The 21,523-nt window shown below is 42.3% G+C and overlaps 1 protein-coding gene across 1 annotated transcript in view; it reads right to left on the reverse strand.

The window, feature by feature from the left end:
• Positions 1 to 14,918, reverse strand: part of LOC139412810 (zinc transporter 6-like) — a 75,227-nt gene extending 60,309 nt beyond the window's left edge. The window contains exons 1-4 of the mRNA XM_071159540.1: positions 14,660 to 14,918; positions 12,763 to 12,809; positions 12,415 to 12,501; positions 2,817 to 2,901 (exon numbers count right to left, since the gene is read on the reverse strand). Coding sequence (XP_071015641.1) covers positions 2,817 to 2,901; positions 12,415 to 12,501; positions 12,763 to 12,801 — 211 coding nt within the window. The 5' untranslated portion in view covers positions 12,802 to 12,809; positions 14,660 to 14,918. The remainder of the gene's footprint in view (positions 1 to 2,816; positions 2,902 to 12,414; positions 12,502 to 12,762; positions 12,810 to 14,659) is intronic.
• Between the last annotated feature and the right edge of the window lie 6,605 nt (positions 14,919 to 21,523).

Consider the following 21,523-nt stretch of genomic DNA (forward strand, 5'->3'; position numbering starts at 1 on the left):
TTCCCCCTCATTTTGTCTGTCATAGTTGAAGTGTACCTATGATGAAAATTACAGGCCTCTCATCTTTTTAAGTGGGAGAACTTGCACAATTGGTGGCTGACTAAATACTTTTTTGCCCCACTGTATACTACTAGTGCTGTCACAATATCATAATTTGGAGTTTGATAGTAGGTTTAGTATCACAATACTCAATACCAAAAAGATACCACAGCAAACAAATAGTTGGGAGAAGGACAGATTTTCAAATTATCTTTCCAGGTTTTTGCTTTTCAAAACCACACTTAATAGAAACAAAACTAGACTGGATGTTCTAAGTTCACAACAATGAACTCATTCAAGTCAATGATGACATAATGGGTGGACTAGCAGGCATGGATGCGGTAAAGAGGTCAATCGAACTCCAACACACAATGGAATTACCATGGAAACGCGTGGGGAAAAGGGCTGTGGGAGAAAGATTCAGAATCTCCTCATTGCCCCCCAGCAAAATTAGCCTACATTGACATTCTACATTACCATTGAAATTATTGCATCACAATACTGGCAACCATTGCGAGTGTACCTATGAGTTCAGTCAAATTGCCAGGGTAAGAGGTTCTGAACCTGTTCTATTCATTCTATTTCTATATGTGCTGCTGCTGCTGCTGCATTGTGGTCACTCAGTCAGCGATTTGTTTGAGCAAAACATATATACATTTGTTTTACGGTCATGACGATTATCTTATTTTTATGGCGGTCTTCATCCATAACCGTCAGTTACAAGGTTACACTGTAATTATGCCAGCCCTAATTTTACCACACAGGAGACCACTTTTGAGGTCTGTGAAAAATCTAAGACATTTTGATTAGTTTTTTGATTGTAGTTGCCCTTTAATTTAAGTGTGCATGCACTGTAAAGATGTATAGAGAGCATTACATGGAAATAACCCATTTTGCATGGAGATCACTTTCAAATGGCAGAAGCCTTCAATGGCAGTCAATTGGGTTGGGATTCCTATTGGTTGGGAGCGAGCAGACAATTATCAGAGCATTTTCATCTTCAATTGGTTTGCCAAGTTTGTAAATGGCTTTAAGCAATATGACTGCCATCTAGTGGCCATAAATTAATGACAAGATTTGGTTCAAGACCGCAGCAAGGCAGGCGGCAGCGGCAAGTCACCTATATTAGCCCTTACACTTTTTTTTTAACATAAGAAAATTGACTGCTTTAAAATGGAGAGAGCATGGGTAGCGCCATTGAGCCTGTCACCAGGGCCATAATGGCACAGATACAACGTTGCAATCTCTATACAATGCACCAAGCACTGTTTGGTTAGCAGTGTTCCTGTAGCGCACATATGAGTTTGCTAAACAAATGCCCACTGGATTTAAGAAAATAATCATGATTCTGCCAGGTAGGCATAGGCTACTTTGTAGTTAACTTTAAATTGAAAAGGTTTTTGGGAAAGCCAAAAACAGCTAAACAAAGTGGTAGACATACAAGCACCACACACACAGGGACATGCCAGTGCCGTTGCCTCTTCAGAAAATTCCAGGGAATACAAATCACTGACGCAGTCTGTTCATGTCTTATGGTAAACTTGGGCAAATTAGTATGTGTTCTAATAAGTACAATACATGATTTCCAAACATGTACGCACAGCAGTGTTCTAGAATATTGGACCATTGGCTTTCATACTTCTCGAATTCTCAGTGCAGCTCAAGCAATTTCTCCAACTGTCAACACATTCAAATGAATAGAGGAAATGTACCGGAGACACGTTGGTTGGGAATTGCGGGCAGGTGAACTTTCGGGCTGTGCGTCCCCCGCAGATGGTGGTCTCAGAGCCGTGTAGCTACAGTAAGTCATAATGGGACGCCAGACTATCGCGTCTGTGGACTTTGATTTACGCTTAACACAAACTATTTGCAGCGGGACTGACATCATACTTGTTTTATGATTGCATAACATTTGTTTAAATCCCTTTACTTGAATTAGTAATAATATCATATTGATGTTGACATGTAAGATTGGGGGCAGCTTATGAGATCTACACATTACCATCTCCATAAACAGATGGTAATCACATTACCATCTCCCTAAACACAAGGCTGATCTGTGCAGATATAGGCTGGAAAATGCCATTACAGCACAGAGGAAAGACTCTCTCTCGCCCCCAATGGCTTCAATATTAGCACAGCTTGGTTTCGGTGTGGATAAACACCATATAGGAATTGTACCAACAGTTTCCTGTCCTGTGGATCCATTCTCCTCTGTTTCTGAGCAGAAGGGTCTAACTGCCTGGTGCTGCGGTTTATTTGTGCTGGCTATTGACGTCTGTGTCGCATTCCTCGGGCCGCTCAATATCTGAACGTCCTCCATTTCCTGTGTCTCTGACACACAACACTGGTGTAGGCTGCTTGTGTTGCCATGTTTTTCATTGCACAAATTTTCAGAGGGATTAATCATAAAAGGATTTCACACTGATTTCACCATGATCATCATCACAACAAGACTGCGACACCAGCAAAGATCTAATCTGCAATGTGGGGGTGGGGAGGTCGGATCATAGTAGATGATTTACTATTTCCCTTGGTCAAGAGGACTGTGACTAAATCTATAATATGGGATCTCTCGCTCTCTGGACATCATGAGTAGATCTAAGTAGTTATTAATGGTGTGAACTGCCATGGCCCTAGGTGAACAACTTTAGGGAGAACAGAATTACGTCAGAGCACAATATCAGAACAATGTCAGTACAGAGTGTTCTCACTGACGTCCTCTACTACGCCTGGCTGGCTTTGTGGAACACGGTCACGTGATGAGGACTACTCACCCATACTGTTGGTGGAGCTGCACCACATCAGCAGACAACCAGTACAGAAGACATTCAGCATGCTGAACACTAGGATTCTCCATGACTGAAACACACAGAGCATAACATTAAATAGAGCTTTCCAAACCAAATGAATTCCTTTAGATGTATAGGATTGATGGGAGTGGGATATTAACAGGTAATGCAAGTGGAGGTTAGGTTATATTATGCCCGTGTCTAACCTGTCTGTTAAAGAAATATACATTTTTAATCTACGCCGTAATTCAGTGAATGCTTTGTATCAGACAAACCATGTAAAAAATGGAAAGCAAAAATGTGAGGAGGACGGTACAAACTCGAGGCCATCCACTGCTGCTTGGCCTGTCACTTTGTGTTGGAGTCAGAGGCTGTCCTTGGAGTGCTGTGAAATCTACAATTACTGCGGTGCGCAGTGTTATGACAGGGCTAGGGCGTCTTGTGACAGCCGGAGCCAGGGACAGAGATAGGAGCTGAAGTGTGTGTGTGGGCCTGTTGTGGCGTCAGGGCCCTACAGAACGCTGTGACCGTGTGTGTGTGCAAACATAGCGACAGTATGCTGCACAACACATCCCAACCACACACTAACAGACACACATGAAAAACACACGAGATGACACACTGACACCCTCTGGGTGACGGCGGTATTGCAGGTAAACATGTCAGCACATCTTTTTCCTGAGGGTTGTACTGAAGACATCACATATCTAAGTTAAATTTGACATTGGAGTGACACTCGCAAACACCCTTAGGAAATTCAGCCTCCCTGAGTCACAGACTATAGTTGCTGATATATCATCTATAAATAGCGTGTCGACCTAAAGTACTGCATCATCAGCTTGCGACAAACACTATACTGCATCATCAGCCCGAGCATGCGCCACGCAACGTGCATGCATTATAAGCCTGAGTTATCCATGGCTGCTGTGTGGCTCAGTTGGTTGAGCATGGCGCTTGCAATGCCGGGATTGTGTTTTCAATTCCCGGGCCACCCATGCGTAAAATGTATGCACGCCATAACTAAGTCCCTTTGGATAAAAGTCTGCTAAATGGCTTATTATTATATTATACAGGACACATGCCAAGTGACTGTTAAGCTCCGTAGTGATGGAAGTTTGACTGACTGCATCTTCTCTGTGTGACTAGTAGTTTCCCTGTTATGCCTTTAATCCAGCAGAGTATAGGCCTACTCCACAGCACAGGGGGAGAGGACCCACTGTATTTTAATGCCAGGTCAACAGCAGAATCATACTAGAAGACTCCTGTTAGTAGGTGCATGGACGGAGCAGTGTCCAGCCACAGTGAGCCTCAAGTATCACACAATCACACCCTTATCAAGAAAGACAACAGTCCCCACTTTCTCCACTAAAAGTATCAAGTCTAGAACTCTTTCATTTCAGAAAACTTAGTCTCTTCTCCATGCATGTGAAGTGAACTAAGATGACTACCTCAATCAGTCTCTGTTCCTATAAAACCAAACCCAGTTCCATACAGCTTTTAGGGAGAGTAGTCAGAAGTCACACCACAGCACACTCTCTCCCTAGTCCCTACTCTTGTAGATGAGGGCCTTTACCTCTGGCAGATGGGCCGCTTGGAGCCTAAAGCAGCTTATCCCAGACAGTGCAGCCCCGAGGCTAGCCATCCCATTGGTCCTTCGGTAGAGGCATGCAGAGCTACACTAGCAGAGCTAGCTAGTACACCGGCAGATGGAACACATACAGATAATTCCTAAAGAGGGGATTGAACCCCCATGTACCCTCGCTGTACACAGTGCACAGTCAGTGGAGAGCAGGGTATCAGTCAAGAGCCTTAATGTGTCCCTGTGGACAGAAGCCTTACAGTCCGGTCTTTATACCATCCAATATCCATGTGTAACGGAGATAAGAACATGCCGTAAGCTCACTGCACAGCTTAAAATGTTGCCAATGGTGCAATCTAAATTGGACCTTTTTCTATAGCTCAACTGGTTCGTACGCTGTCAAGGATGTCAGTCACGTACGTGTTAGAGCGGCAGAGGAACCCGGGTTTGAGCCGTGGTACGGACAGTTTACTCAAAGTTGTACTCAGGGAGGAAGCTAATACTACTAAGCTAGCAGTGATGTCGGTTTCACATGCAGCCCTGATCCTTTGATACTAGCCTATAGTGGGGTCCGGAATTATTGGATCCCTTGATAAAGAGGAGCACAAAAAAAAGACTAAAATAAATACTAAGCTATATTGTATGCTACAATATCCAGTCAGAGTCTTCCTGACTCAAACATTTTGTTTTTATTATTTTATACTAAAACAATTGCTCAGAAAAAGAGAATATTTCCATATCCATCCTCCATGAAGACCTTATTTTAAAGTCCTAAGTGTTAGGAATAGCCACTTCTTTGTCTTTGTGCAAGTGATGGATGATGCTTCAAAGGCTTGACAAAACAGGGGCAAACCAAAGTTGACCTGTAGGGGAGAGAGGGGTATGTTGAGCCACCTGTGTTTCTAGGAAACTATATACAAAATTAATAATCTGACCAAATCTTTGGGAAGAGGTCATTTCATGGAGTCCGTAAACGAAGAAACCACATGGAAAAAGTGGTACGGAACTTAAGTCCAAAAAACAGATTTTCACCAAGTCAAATGAATTTATTGCGTTGAGGTTTCATGATGCTTGTATCTACATAAAAGTAGATACTTTTAACATTGTTCAATACATTAGTTGGGTTCTCTATAAGCTTCAATATGAGGTCTTAAATGTACACTACATGAACAAAAGTATGTGGAGACCAGCTCGTCGAACATCTCATTCAAAAATCATGGGCATTAATATGGAGTTGGTCCCCCCCATTGCTGCTATAAAAGCCTCCACTCTTCTGGGAAGGCTTTCCACTAGATGTTGGAACATTGCTGCGGGGACTTGCTTCCATTTAACCACAAGAGCATTAGTGAGGTCGGTACTGATGTGGGGCAATTAGGCCTGGCTCGCAGTCGGAGTTCCAATTTTTCCCAAAAGTGTTCGATAGGGTTGAGGTCAGGATTCTGTGCAGGCCAGTCAAGTTCTTCCACAACGATCTCAACAAACCATTTCTGTATGGACCTCGCTTTGTGCATGGGGGCATTGTCATGCTGAAACAGGAAAGGGCCTTCCCCAAACTGTTGCCACAAAGTTGGAAGCGCAGAATCATCTAGAATGTCATTGTATGCTGTAGCGTTAAGATATCCCTTTACTGGAGGAGCCTAAACCATGAAAAACAGTCCCAGGCCATTACTCCTCCTCCACCAAACTATACAGTTGGCATTATGCATTCAGGCAGCAGGCATCTTTCTCCTGGCATCCGCCATACCCAGATTTGTTTGTCAGAGTGTCAGAAGGTGAAGAGTGATTCATCACTCCAGAGAACGCGTTTCCACTGCTCCAGAGTCCAATGGAAACACCACTCCAGCCGACGCTTGGCATTGCGCATGGTGATCTTAGGCTTGTGTGCGGCTGCTCGACCATAGAAACCCATTTGCTCGACCACGGAAACCCGCTTCATGAAGCTCCCGCAGAACAGTAAATGTGCTGACGTTGCTTCCAGAGGTGAATTCAGTAGTGAGTGTTCCATTCGAGGACATACCATTTTTACCCACATCAGCACTCAGTGGTCCCGTTCTGAGAGCTTGTGTGGCCTACCACCTCGCGGCTGAGCCGTTGTTGCTCCTAGACGTTCCACTTCACAATAACAGCACTTGCTGTTGACCGGGGCAGCTCTAGCAGGGCAAAAATGTAATATACTGACTTGTTGGAAAGGTGGCATCCTATGATGTTCCCACATTGAAAGTCACTGAGCTCTTCAGTAAGGCCATTCAATTGACAATGTTTGTCAATGGAGATTGCATGGCTGTGCGCTTGATTTTATATACCGGTCAGCAATGGGTGTGGCTGAAATAGCTGAGTCCACAAATTTGAGGTCACTTGAGTCCTTGTTTTTTAAAGAAAAGCACATTGTTTTTGCCTATTAATATATATCAAATTGATCAGAAATACAATGTAGGCAATGTTAATGTTGTAAATGAGTATTGTAGCTGGAAACGGCTGATTCTTTTATGGAATATCAGCGCTATACGAGATCTTCAGATATTTTTTTTTTTTTGAATTTTACCATTTTTTCTCCCCAATTTCGAGGTATCCAATTGTTGTAGTAGCTACTATCTTGTCTCATTGCTACAACTCCCGTACGGGCTCGGGAGAGACGAAGGCTGAATGTCATGCGTCCTCCGATACACAACCCAACCAGCCGTACTGCTTCTTAACACAGCGCCAGCCGCACCAATGTGTCGGAGGCTACACCATGCCCCTGGCAACCTTGGCTAGCGCGCACTGCGCCCGGCCCGCCACAGGAGTCGCTGGTGCGCGATGAGACAAGGAGATCCCTACCGACCAATCTCTCCCTAACCCGGACGACGCTAGGCCAATTGTGCATCGCCCCATGGACCTCCCGGTCGCGGCCGGTTACGACAGATCCTGGGCGCGAACCCAGGGACTCTGATGGCACAGCTGGCGCTGCAGTACAGCGCCCTTAACCACTGCGCCACCCGGGAGGCCCCTATCTTCAGAAATTTCACACATGGAATAGCGTTCATTTCTCAGAACAAGAATAGACTGACGAGTTTCAGAAGAAAGTTCTTTGTTTCTAGCCATTTTGAGCCTGTAATGGAACTCACAAATGCTGATGCTCCAGATACTCAACTAGTATAAAGAAGGACAGTTTTATTGCTTCTTTAATCAGAACAGTTTTCAGCTGTGCTAACATAATTGCAAAATGGTTTTCTAATGATCAATTAGCCTTTTAAAATGATCAACTTGGATTAGCTAACACAACGTGCCATTGGAACACAGGAGTGATGGTTGCTGATAATGGGCCACTGTACGCATACGTAGACATTTCATAAAAATCTTGCGTTTCCAGCTACAATACTCATTTACAATAATGTCTACACTATATTCCTGATCAATTTGATGTTATTTTAATGGACCAAAAAAAAAAAGTGCTTTTCTTTCAAAAGCAAGGACATTTCTAAGTGACCCCAAACTTTTGAACGGTAGTGTACCGTAATTTCCGGACTATAAGCCGCTACTTTTTTCCCACGCTTTGAACCTCGCGGTTTATACAATGACGCGGCTAATTTATGGATTTTTCCCGCTTTCACAAGATTCATGCCACCAAAAAAACTGAGCACCATCACATAATGTGACGTAAATCGAGCGCGCTCAAACTTCCCATCATTCTGATTACGGTAGTCATTTTGTCACCCTCATCATGGCAAAGACACAGAGAAATGCATATGATGCAGCTTTCAAGTTGAAGGCGATTGATCTGGCTGTGGGAAAAGGAAATAGAGTTGCTGACAGCGTGGAGCATTGTCAAAAAATCCACTATCATCAACGGGTTTCGAAAGGTTGGACTGCTGCGTGTTGAAGAGGGCAGCGATCCAACATCGGATGAAGCAATTCTGAGGCTATTCAACTCCGACACCGAAGGAGATGACTTCAGTGGTTTCCGTGCACAGGAGAAGGAAGATAGTGACCAATGACTTTCTTGGTAGGCTACTGTTTACTGCTATTTATTTATTTTTTTGTTACAATCCGTGTTTCGTTAAAGCCTATTTATTTTTGTTACAAGCCGTGTTTCGTTTAAAAGTCTATTTATTTTTGTTACAAGCCATGTTTCGTTTAAAGGCTGTGTAAAGTTAATTTGTTTCAAAGTACCGGTAGGCACCTGCGGCTTATTTATGTACAAAATACATTTTTATTTTTTTTATTCAGTGGGTGCGGTTTATATTCAGGTGCGCTTAATAGTCCAGAAATTACGGTATACAGTTGAAGTCAGAAGTACATACAGCTTAGCCAAATACATTTAAACTCAGTTTCACAATCCCAGACATTTAATCCTAATAAAGAATTCCCTGTTTTAGGTCAGTTAAAGTGGGGAGTCTATTTTAAGAATGTGAAATGTCAGAATAATAGTAAAGAGTGATTTATTTCAATTTTTATTTATTTCATCACATTCCCAGTGGGTCAGAAGTTTACATACACTCAATTAGTATTTGGGAGCACTGCCTTTAAATTGTTTACCTTGGGTCAAACGTTTCAGGTAGCCTTCCACAATTTTCCCACAATAAGTTGGGTGAATTCTGGCCCATTCCTCTAGACAGAGCGGGTGTAACTGAGTCAGGTTTGTAGGCCTCCTTGCTCGCACACGCTTTTTCATTTCTGCCCACAAATTTTCTATAGGATTGAGGTCAGGGCTTTGTGATGGCCACTCCAATGCCTTGACTTTGTTGTCCTTAAGCCATTTTGCCACAACTTTAGAAGTATGCTTGGGGTCATTGTCCATTTGGAAGACCCTAATGTGACCAAGATTTAACTTCCTGACTGATGTCTTGAGATGTTGCTTCAATATATCCACATAATTTTCCTTCCCCATGAAGCCATCTATTTGTAAAGTACATCAGTCCCTCCTGCAGCAAAGCACCCCCAAAAGATGCTGCCACCCCGTGCTTCATGGTGTTCTTCGGCTTGCAAGCCTCCCCCCTTTTCTCTCAACCATCACACCATCGGTATGATGGTCATTATGGCCTAACAGTTCTATTTTTGTTTCATCAGACCAGAGGTCATTTATCCAAAAAGTATGATATTTGTCCCCATGTGCAGTTAGTTGCAAACCGTAGTCTTTTTTTTAATGGCAGTTTTGGAGCAGTGGCTTCTTCCTTGCTGAGCAGCCTTTCAGGTTATGTTGATACAGGACTCGTTTTACTGTGGATATAGATAGTTTTGTACCTGTTTCCTCCAGCATCTTCACAAGGTCCTTTGCCTTTGTACTTTGCGCACCAAAGTACGTTCATCTCTAGGAGACAGAACGTCTCCTTCCTGAGCGGTGTGACAGCTGCGTGGTCCCATGGTGTTTATACTTGTGTACTATTGTTTGTACAGATGAACGTGGTACCTTCAGGCATTTGGAAATTGCCCCGCAAGGATGAACGAGACTTGTGGAGGTCTACAATTACTTTTCTGAGGTCTTGACTGATTTCTTTTGATTTTCCCATGATGTCAAGCAAAAATGCACTGAGTTTGAAGGTAGGCCTTGAAATACATCCACAGGTACACCTCCAATTGACTCAAATGATGTCAATTAGCCTATCAGAAGCTTCTAAAGCCATGACATCATTTTCTGGAATTTTCCAAGCTGTTTAAATGTTTGTCTTGGGGTAAGTTGACCCAATAGCAAGTTGAAGTGTTTTCTTCCCAGATGTAACGGAAAGCATTATCGCTGGGATATGAGGTAACAGGCCCATGCTAAGTGTTTTATTTAAACTAGCATTTGTTAGGCGTTAAAGGGATATTTGGGTGTTTTGGCAATGAGGCCCTTTACCTACTTCCCCAGAGTGAGATGAACTTGTGGATACCATTTTTATGTCCGTGTCCAGTATGAAGGAAAGTACAGGTAGTTTCGCGAGCCAATGCTAACTTGTGTTACCCATAGACTTCCAGTCATCACGCCAACACTAGTTAGCATTGGCTCACGAAACTACCTATAACTTTCTTCATACATAAAAATGGTATCCACTAGTTTATCTGACTCTGGGAAGTAGATAAAGGGCCTCCTTTCCAAAATCCCAACGTATCCCTTTAAAAAGATGCACTACACAGAAATCGCACCGCCATTTCCTGGTTGCTAAAATTCTAATAGTTTGCCTAATTTCAATTTATGTGACTAAACAAGAATATATATTGTAGAGAATCATTTTACCATCTAAACCGCTGTGAAATATCTTTCCATAACCCAAAATATTGTATTTTCAGCTGGTGTACAAAACCAAATGTTAAAGACCCTAAAACTAAACTTAAGAACGGGAAGCATAGAACAGATCTACCACTTCTTAGACTTGCTTTCAATGAGAATGACAGATCTATAACACACATTTCTTTGTGAATTTGGTCAGGTCACCCAAAAAGTTACATATTACAGCTTTAAGCCTGTGTTAAAAGATGCTTAAAATTATTTTAAAAACAAAATGCTATTGTGATTGAATTGTGTTTGGGAAATAAAGATAAGACATGGTTTTAAAAAAGAAGTGGTAATATGTCATACAGTACAAAGATGTGTAGGCGGCTTAACTTACTTACCCTTACCCTGTAAGTTGTGCCAAGAGACCACTTTTTTTGGACAAGATATGTTCTCAAAACTGTAACGGTTACATGAATTCTGATTATTTCCAGGTATAAACAAAACCCTGAAATATGTAGATTTCTTTGTTAGAATGAATAATATTTTGACGGAGTGATGCTGAATATAAAAAAAAAACTTAACTTACCCCACTCTCCCCTACAAAAGGTGGCACCTGATCATTGCAGATTCGCAAACTGGTCTAGTTAGTGACTGTTTTTAGCTCCATTAACTTTAGTTGGGCTTGTGCAAATGGCTATTACTGAGCTACCGGAGGCTGTGCGTTTCACAAATCAACACTGCCTTGCCATCGATTTCTAATGGGCTTGAAGACAACATATACTTTGCACCCACTGCACAGGAGGGCACGACACGGGCTGAGCATCCCCAAATTAGATGTGATACCATGAGGGGAGCGGCATTTTCACATTCAATCAATGTTTAGCCTTGGAATTTGTTTGCTCTGTAAACTGTGCACTGTAATCCACTCCTGGTTTTGTTTGTAAAAGTAGGACCTTGGTGTAGGCCAAAAAGTAGATTACACTCTGCACGCCACCCCACGTGTTCTACAATTCCATCAAGTCTCTGAGCCTTCCTGGACAAGTCCATTATCAACCAGATTACTGAAAACTCTATTTGCCAAGTTGGGTTGGCAAGACCTGTCAATTCCCACTGTGATGGAGAAGTCCATTGAGTGAAAGATTATCGTGAGGTGTTTTGGCGCTTGCCTATGAGATGAGATGTCTAAACAGCTTACCAGAACAGTGCAATAATAAAGTCAGGGTCATCTGGGAAGGGGGATTGAGGAATTCCCAAACAAAGAGCATTGCGGGAGAGTTTGTCCCAGAGGCATATTAATGTACATGCTAGCCTCTACAAGTCTGAGTGTGGAAGCTTCCACTTTTGTGTTAATATATAAATTCAAAATGTTAACTTACTCTACCTGTTGTACTCTGATTTTGTTGTTCTACCATTGGAAATTTGAGACAAAAATCCACAGGAAAGTGTTATTAACCTGACTTTTCAAAACACTGGTGTGTATATGGTTCTGTCAGCTTGTATTTCCGCTTTGTAGTTTCAATCTACTGACACTATTTTCTACATAGTGTGCATCACTTGCGACTGCATCAGGAGATTGAAAATATAGACCGACATTCTAAAAACTAGGGTTTATAATACTTTCCTTTGGGTATTTTTAATTTTATTTTGTGAGACTTAAGGAACAACCACCCAGACAACCTGTAGAGTAAGTTCAAATATAACTTTATTGAACATTCTGGCTTGTAGAGGTCGTTAGAGGAATAAAAAAATATACTATTTCTTTGTTTCAGAGTGTGCAAACACCAAGGTGTATTAGGCAATACACACGAATGCATACACCCCCTCTGCTAACTTACCTGTCTGTCTGAAGTCACCAAGCGGAATTCTTGAGAGAGTTTCCCAAAGAAGGACCTGTGCGTCTTCCGGAATGGGTGTATAGTACCCTGTGGGTACCACACAAAAACACAGTCACGTGAAAGGATGTGAGAGATTAGGATGAAACCTGTAATGCTTGCAGAGAAGTAGGGGGATACAAGCTATAAGTCTTACATAATACTACCATCTAGTGGCTTCACAATATAGTGTTTATCCTTCTTCTTCAGCTACAGTAGTTTGCCAGTAAGTAATTAATTAAATACATACACACACACATACATATTTTTTTACTTTAGGCCTCCCAACTTGTCTTAAAAAGGAAAACTTACCAGCACAAACATGTCAGTTTCATGCTTTTTTCTGTGCATTGGGATATCTGCAGAAGAAGAGAAAGTATGTGGTTATGAAAAGCACTGATACAAAGTACTGATATAAAGTAAAGTATTCATCTAACGTTATTTTCAAGATACCAGAATGATGCATGTTTGATTATTATTTTTTTGTAATTTTATTTAACTAGGCAAGTCAGTTAAGAAAAAAATGGTATTTACAATGAAGGCCTACCCTGGTCAAACCCTAACGACGCTGTGCCAATTGTGCGTCGCCCTACAGGACTCCCAATCATGGCCGGTGGTGATACAGCCTGCAATCGAACCAGGGTCTGTAGTGATGCCTCTAGCACTGAGATGCAGTGCCTTAGAACGCTGCGCCACTCTGGAACCTAAATTATGCATGGTTTTCAAAATGCATTTCCACCTAAGACTTACCCGCAGGCCAGTGTGTCCCCAGTGTTTTATGTGAATGTAAACTCTTGGTGCAATTGTGTCTCCATCAGGAATGTGACATTAAAGACATGGAGCAAGAAGATGCAGGTGGCAAATGTTTAAGAAATCTGCAGATATCCAGTCAGCCACCTAGCTCTGCTTTGATTTCCTGGCCTAATGTTAAACAGCTAACTAGCAGATGAAACGTCATCAACGTTAGTTAACTTTGCCCCGGAATTCAGGTAAGCTCACTATAGCAAAGCACGTTAGCTGACAAGTTTTATCGTCTTGGCAATCATAACATGGCAATGCCAATGCATTAGCTACAGTGAAGATTTACCTAGCTAGCTAGCTACACACAGCTGTGGAAAGATGCTTCATAGCGGATTATGGTTTCTAACAGTGTCTAGCCAGTTTACCGTTACCCTAGCTACCAATAACATTGCGCTAGCTAGCTAGCATAACATAGCTACCGGCAACGTTAGCTAACTAACTACCTGAATCGTTGATAACGTCCACCGCCACCATGTCAGGTTTATCCAGGGGACCAACTTTCCTCTCGGTCACCCCGGACGGCACCACGTCCGGCTTGGAACCGAATTTTCTGGGGTAAAAGTCCCCAACATTGTGATACGATAGTCCTGATGGAGATGTGGTCATACCATCCATCGCCATTTTGGACCCTTCAAATCGACTGAACTTTCGAGAACCTCTTAGTTGCGCGTGCCTGCACACATTCACAGATCTGTATATCATCTTATCGTGATCCAGCTCTTGGCTATCCCGAAAACATATTGTTTACATGGTTTTACAGCCAGGGATTTCAGGGCGTCATACAACTTCAGGTGAGAAGATAAAAATGTTTTGCTAATTTAATGAAATCACGTATCTCTGACTGATACATTCAAGACCCACTTTCTGCTGAAATTGCAGTTATGTTAGTGGTTGATAAGAAATAAGATTCTGTATTAATAAAAATGACATGAAGACATTCACCAAATTGACCGACACAGTTGGTTTAAATAGCTAGTGCTGCGTTCAAAACATCTGGCAACTAGGAAAAATACGGGGTCAAATCATGACGTCAGTGATCTTCAGGTTGGAAAGTCTAGTTGGATGAACGTTCAAATCGATTTTTCCCAGTCGGACTTCGTTTTTTTCCTCTCGAGTAAACAGTTGTTTTGAACGCACTAAAGTCGGAGTTATTTGAACGCGGAATTCTCGAACCCACAAAAATAAAATATGCACATTTTCCCACCAGTGAAGTGTTTCCACCAAATTGACTTTTTGCGGATAAAAATCAGTGCGTGATGACGCATTTAGTGCACACAACTTTTATATTTTCACTTGCGTTTTTAGGTACCGAATAAAAATAGGAATTTCAATATGTTTCCATCACATTTTCAACTATTCCGATAGTTTTGCCACAAAAACTGTTGCATTAAATAGCAACAATACCTACCTTGGCGCGTGCGGTCTAGCCAAAGATCGCAGATACAGTGCGGTTAGGCTCAGTGAGGGTATTGTCATGATAAGCGATAATATTGTTCTTTGTCAAACGGCAGTCGAGCATTTATGTCATCAGAATAAGACCCTCTATATTTATTGGAAAGCAGTATGAAGAGCACAATGCACTTTCACCGCCCTGTGAAGTTCATAATAATCTATTTTATCGAGAGTTTAATAAACGTCATGGTTTCTCGAGTAGTAGGGTCATGGCTAGAAGGGATCCAGCATTTGTCAAATTAACGGAAAAATATTTGTTTTTGAATTTTAGCTAACCATTTTCCTAACTTTAACCAACTTCTCTTAAACTGATAATTAATTATTAATTAAACTGAACGTTAATTATTCTAACCTGTTGCGTCAATTATCTTAACCTGCTACGAAACGTCAATATGACTTTAATTTGACACATTCTGGATCCCTTCTAGCCAAGATCGAGTGGTAGTGGGGAGGACAACACACCATATCGCGTGACTCCCAAGTTTCTTCTTCTTCTTTGGAGTTTAACTGCGGTTGGCGTTCAACATGTTGCATTAACGCCCCCATTTGGAAATGGGAAACAAAAATAAATACAAATAAAACACCTTCATATTAACCATACACCCATTAAAAACACACTACCCCATTCACCTACTTTGACCCTATCTACTCCTGCACCTTCACAATAGCCTGGGAGGACGGGACACAACCACTCAACACACCCTGTAACTCTTCTGAAGTCAAATCTCGTATTCCCAAATACTTCTCTGCATCTGCCACCACAACATATATTTTCCGGGATTTACGTTCCATTTTTGCGGTACAGTTGATAACCATTGCTATGAATGCTAAAAAGCCAACCTTAATGAAGCATATGTCACTTGTTGGCCTATCTCTCTACAACACACAGAGCGGATCCCTCACTCTTGACCCATCCTCCCCTACTTTCTTCACTGCCTCAGCATACGACACCTACTGCACTTTTATTAATATATATATATATATTTTTATATTTAACCTTTATTTGGAGGAAACCAGATTGCATACCAGAGTGAATACTATAGACATCAAGAAAGCCAGGCAGTTGATTATTGACAAGTTTTTTCAACACTTTTGATAAACACTGCAAAATATAAATATGCCTATAACATTTAGGATCAGCTTGATCTCCCCCTTTAAATAAAGGACAAACCGTGGCTGCCTTCCAAGAAAATAGGAACCTCCCCAGAAAGGAGAGACAGGTTAAAAAGGTTGAAGATAGGCTTGACAATGATAGGGGCAGCAACCTTAAAGAAGAAAGGGTCTAAAGCATCTGACCCAGATGTTTTTTTGGGGTCAAGTTTCAGGACCTCCTTTAGCACCTTGGATTCAGTGACTGCCTGCAGGGAGAAACTTTGTTGCGGGGCAAGGGAAGAAGAGGGAGAAGCATCTGGGATATTCATATTAGAAGGGGTGGGAGATGAGGAAATGTTGGACGGGCAAGGAGGCATGGCTGAGTCAAATAGGAATCCTGACTTAATGAAGTGGTGATTAAAGAGCTCAGCCATGTGCTTCTTGTCAGTAACAACCGCATCATCAACATTAATGGACATGGGCAGCTGTGAGGAGGGTTTATTCTACAGGTCTTTAACCGTTTTTCAGAACGTCTTGGAGTTAGATCCACAGAGAGAGAACTGCTCCTTAAAGTAACTAACTTTGGCCTTCCGGATAGCTTGAGCGCACTTATTTCTCATTTGCCTGAACGAGAGCCAGTCAGCCTGAGTATGTGTGTGCCGAGCCTTTCGCCAAATGCAATTCTTGAGGTGGAGTAACTCTGCAAGATCACGGTTCGAAACAGGGGCTGACCAGGGGCTGAACCTGTTTTTAATTCTCATTTTCATTATGGGGAGTGTTTGTTAATACCACTGAAAATATAAAAAAAGAAGGTCCAAGCGTCTTCGACAGAGCTGATTCTATACCATTTTACATTTTACAGTTCATGAAGGAAGGCTTGCTCATTAAAGTTTTTTAGCAAGCGTCTATGACAAATCAGGACAGGTTGTTTCCCTGAGCAGCCACAGGCTGTTTAACAGTGATCACTAAGATCATTACAGAAAACTCCAGACTGATACCTATCAGGATTATTTGTGAGGATACCATAAAGAAGAATAGCCTTTTCTGGGTGTTTGGAGTCATACCTTGTGGGATTGGTAATAATCTGAGAAAGATTTAAGGAGTCCCATTGCTTTAGGATTTGGTCAGGTGGTTTAAGCATGTTTACGCATGAACTACTCTGACTCTTGCACCTCAACCTGCCTCTCTCGCACCGGACACTTCTGATCCTCAGCAACATGGGCAGTTGACACAAACAACTTTATGCATATAAATTACACAATCCTCTATCCCTTTCCCTCCTGCATACTTCCCACATCTTGGAATCTCCCGCCTACAAACTGCTGCGACATGACCATAAATATTGCACCTAAAACAGTGCAGTGGATTCGGTGCAAAAGCTCTAACAGGATAACTGATATATCCTAACATGACTTTTTCGGGTAGAGACTCTGACTCAAAACACAAAACGACTTACAATGACTCCTCTGTTTCACAACGCTCACCACTGGTTCTGCGTCGCACCAAACGCCGGGCATCACAAACACCAGGACTTCAATTGCTCCACCTCCAAACTCCAAGTTTATTTCGATGTGATAGTAATCCCAGTCTGCTGTTCCCACATGCTTCAAGGGGGCCACTATTGTCCCTGTTCCCAAGAAAGCTAAGGTAACTGAGCTAAACGACTACCGCCCCGTAGCACTCACTTCCGTCATCATGAAGTGCTTTGAGAGACTAGTCAAGGACCATATCACCTCCACCCTACCCGACACCCTAGACCCACTCCAATTTGCTTACCGCCCAAATAGGTCCACAGACGATGCAATCTCAACCACACTGCACACTGCCCTAACCCATCTGGACAAGAGGAATACCTATGTGAGAATGCTGTTCATCGACTACAGCTCGGCATTCAACACCATAGTACCCTCCAAGCTCGTCATCAAGCTCGAGACACTGGGTCTCGACCCCGCCCTGTGCAACTGGGTACTGGACTTCCTGACGGGCCGCCCCCAGGTGGTGAGGGTAGGCAACAACATCTCCACCCCGCTGATCCTCAACACTGGGGCCCCACAAGGGTGCGTTCTGAGCCCTCTCCTGTACTCCCTGTTCACCCACGACTGCGTGGCCACGCACGCCTCCAACTCAATCATCAAGTTTGCGGACGACACAACAGTGGTAGGCTTGATTACCAACAACGACGAGACGGCCTACAGGGAGGAGGTGAGGGCCCTCGGAGTGTGGTGTCAGGAAAATAACCTCACACTCAACGTCAACAAAACTAAGGAGATGATTGTGGACTTCAGGAAACAGCAGAGGGAACACCCCCCTATCCACATCGATGGAACAGTAGTGGAGAGGGTAGCAAGTTTTAAGTTCCTCGGCATACACATCACAGACAAACTGAATTGGTCCACTCACACAGACAGCATCGTGAAGAAGGCGCAGCAGCGCCTCTTCAACCTCAGGAGGCTGAAGAAATTCGGTTTGTCACCAAAAGCACTCACAAACTTCTACAGATGCACAATCGAGAGCATCCTGGCGGGCTGTATCACCGCCTGGTACGGCAACTGCTCCGCCCACAACCGTAAGGCTCTCCAGAGGGTAGTGAGGTCTGCACAACGCATCACCGGGGGCAAACTACCTGCCCTCCAGGACACCTACACCACCCGATGTTACAGGAAGGCCATAAAGATCATCAAGGACATCAACCACCCGAGCCACTGCCTGTTCACCCCGCTATCATCTAGAAGGCGAGGTCAGTACAGGTGCATCAAAGCTGGGACCGAGAGACTGAAAAACAGCTTCTATCTCAAGGCCATCAGACTGTTAAACAGCCACCCCTAACATTGAGTGGCTGCTGCCAACACACTGACACTGACACTGACTCAACTCCAGCCACTTTAATAATGGGAATTGATGGGAAATGATGTAAATATATCACTAGCCACTTTAAACAATGCTACCTTATATAATGTTACTTACCCTACATTATTCATCTCATATGCATACGTATATACTGTACTCTATATCATCGACTGCATCCTTATGTAATACATGTATCACTAGCCACTTTAACTATGCCATTTTGTTTACATACTCACCTCATGTATATACTGTACTCGATACCATCTACTGTATCCTGCCTATGCTGCTCTGTACCATCACTCATTCATATATCCTTATGTACATATTCTTTATCCCCTTACACTGTGTATAAGACAGTAGTTTTGGAATTGTTAGTTAGATTACTTGTTGGTTATTACTGCATTGTCGGAACTAGAAGCACAAGCATTTCGCTACACTCGCATTAACATCTGCTAACCATGTGTATGTGACAAATAAAATTTGATTTGATTTGATTTGATTAATTCACCTTTCAGCAGGACAATAACCTAAAATGTCAAGCCAAATCTACACTGGAGTTGCTTACCAAGAAGACAATGAATGTTCCTGAGTGGCCGACTTAGTGTTTTGACTTTTAAATCTACTTGAACATCTATGGCAAGACCTGGAAATGGTTGTCTAGCAATTATCAACAACCAATTTGACAGAGTTGAAGACCCACATTTCAGGTGTGGAAAGCTCTCGGAGACTTACCCAGAAAGACTGACAGCTGTAATTGCTGCCATCAGTGCTTCTACAAAGTATTGACTCAGGGGTGTGATTTTGCGCAGATTTTGCTGCGAAGAGACAGAATCATTAGATCCCTTGTTTTGGTACTGCCCATATGCAGCTTGTTTTTGGTCACAGGTTCAGGAATGGCTGAAGAATTACAACATTTACCTGGAATTAACTCTACAAATAGCATTGCTGGGAGATTTGAAAAGTAATAGTCAATACTCTTAGCGAAACATTTTATCTTTAATTTACAATCTGGAGAATCTATGAGAATGGAAAGGTTCAGGACTTTTGTGAAATATCACAGCATAGTTAAAAAATGAAAAAAATGGCTAGTAGAAATCAAAACTGGATGGTGTTCAGAGATATATGGGGTTGAGGTGAGCTGAAGGGTGGGACTAAAAATAACAAAAAAACAAGATAATTATTGTAAAATAAACTGTCTGTAAATTGTTTATAGTATGTATAAGCTGGAAGTAGAAGCTTAAGTGTTGTTGTCCATTATTTTACTCCAATTAGTGGAGGGATGAAAGGGTTCGGAGAAAATAGTAAAGAAGGAAAATATATAAAAAATAGATATTTACCCCAAAATATATGGGGGATTGGAAATGATGCAGACAATTACATTGATAGAAGCCACAATCTATCTGCAATATTAAAGCTGATCTACCAATAAACAAAACAAACTAAATTAAGGCTGAACTTGACTGCCTATCGGCAGTGGTCAATGATCTTGAACCTTTGCGTGCCAGTGATGGTTCAGTTTGGTTCGACAGTTACTCTGTATTTCACTCTGTATCTCGGAACCTCATACGTTTCTTACATTATTTATCTCCAGGTTATCACAGTGTTATGGCCTTGCTACAACACTGAAGAGCCATAGGAGAAGGCTTGATTGTGCTGTGTTTCTGTTCAGATCTGCATCCGCATTTATTGAATTAATAGTCCTGTAGTCCTGTAATCACTTGGAGAGACTGGAGGCCTGCTAGGGGTTCTCATGTTTAGCATGGAGGACCTTATCTTTTAGAAATGCCATCATTCTCTCCAAACGCTTTGACATGTGTCAAGGTGAGTTTGAGTCTGGTTGCTGTGCAGTTTTGGGCGATAAAACATCCTTATGTGCACTTGAGTCGTTCCATTATAGTGCTCTGTATAGGTAGGTGGTATACAGTATATGCAACCTCTCTAAGTCATGCAGGAAAAGGGTATTGGCCCCGTCGATGGGAGAGGGTCAGAATAACCCCAGTCATAACATATCACATCATGTTAACATCTCATCCAATGCGCACTTTCATTACAAAGCCTGTGCCACATAGAACTAGGCCTATATAAGCAACACAAAAACATTCTGCTCTAGAGATGCTTCTCTGTCTCCTCTGTTTTGGGCTTTTAGGGGTTGATGGGTTGTCATTAGTTCCCCTGTATTACCAGCAGATGTCTCAGTAAGGAGTAGTCCAATAACCTACAATAAAAGCGAGAATTAATGACGTATGCATACCAAGATCCCAGCAGGATACGCTTTGCAGTGAAACATCTAACTAAAACCTCCCATTTTATTTATTTACACCCGTAAATACTTTCCCATCTCAATGTTCACTGACCCCATGACCTTGTCTATTACCGGCACTGTTGAATGGGCCTCATTTCCAAAATCATTATTATACAGAGATTATTAATTTCCATTAAGAGTATGGGAAAATGTGAAGTCTGACCACACGCCATGATTTATGTCCCGCTGGGTGTGTTTGATTTGGTGGCACCATGTCAAGAGGGAGGCCAGAGAGGAAGCTTATTTGCTTCTTTCTGGACATGAGTAGTCACATTGTACTGAAACGGTTAATCAAGTGGCGGTGAGAAATGTGAATGAGGCAACAGTATTTACTTTAGTCTTTGAGTGGATGAAGCTATAGGGGCCACTAGATTCTAAGGGAAATTCCTGCACATATGAATGGTTTATATAAACACTCATGGGAGGACATTTCAACATCTGAGATATCACACACAGGAAACCAGACCTTCTCAACACCCCTACAGAAACCAGGAAACTCCTACTTCTCATGCAAGCTTTATCTGTGAAGGACACACCTCTTTCTCCTCTTACTATACTCACTCTCACACACACAACCAC

Source organism: Oncorhynchus clarkii, chromosome 1, assembly GCF_045791955.1.
Source record: "Oncorhynchus clarkii lewisi isolate Uvic-CL-2024 chromosome 1, UVic_Ocla_1.0, whole genome shotgun sequence".
Taxonomy (NCBI): domain Eukaryota; kingdom Metazoa; phylum Chordata; class Actinopteri; order Salmoniformes; family Salmonidae; genus Oncorhynchus; species Oncorhynchus clarkii.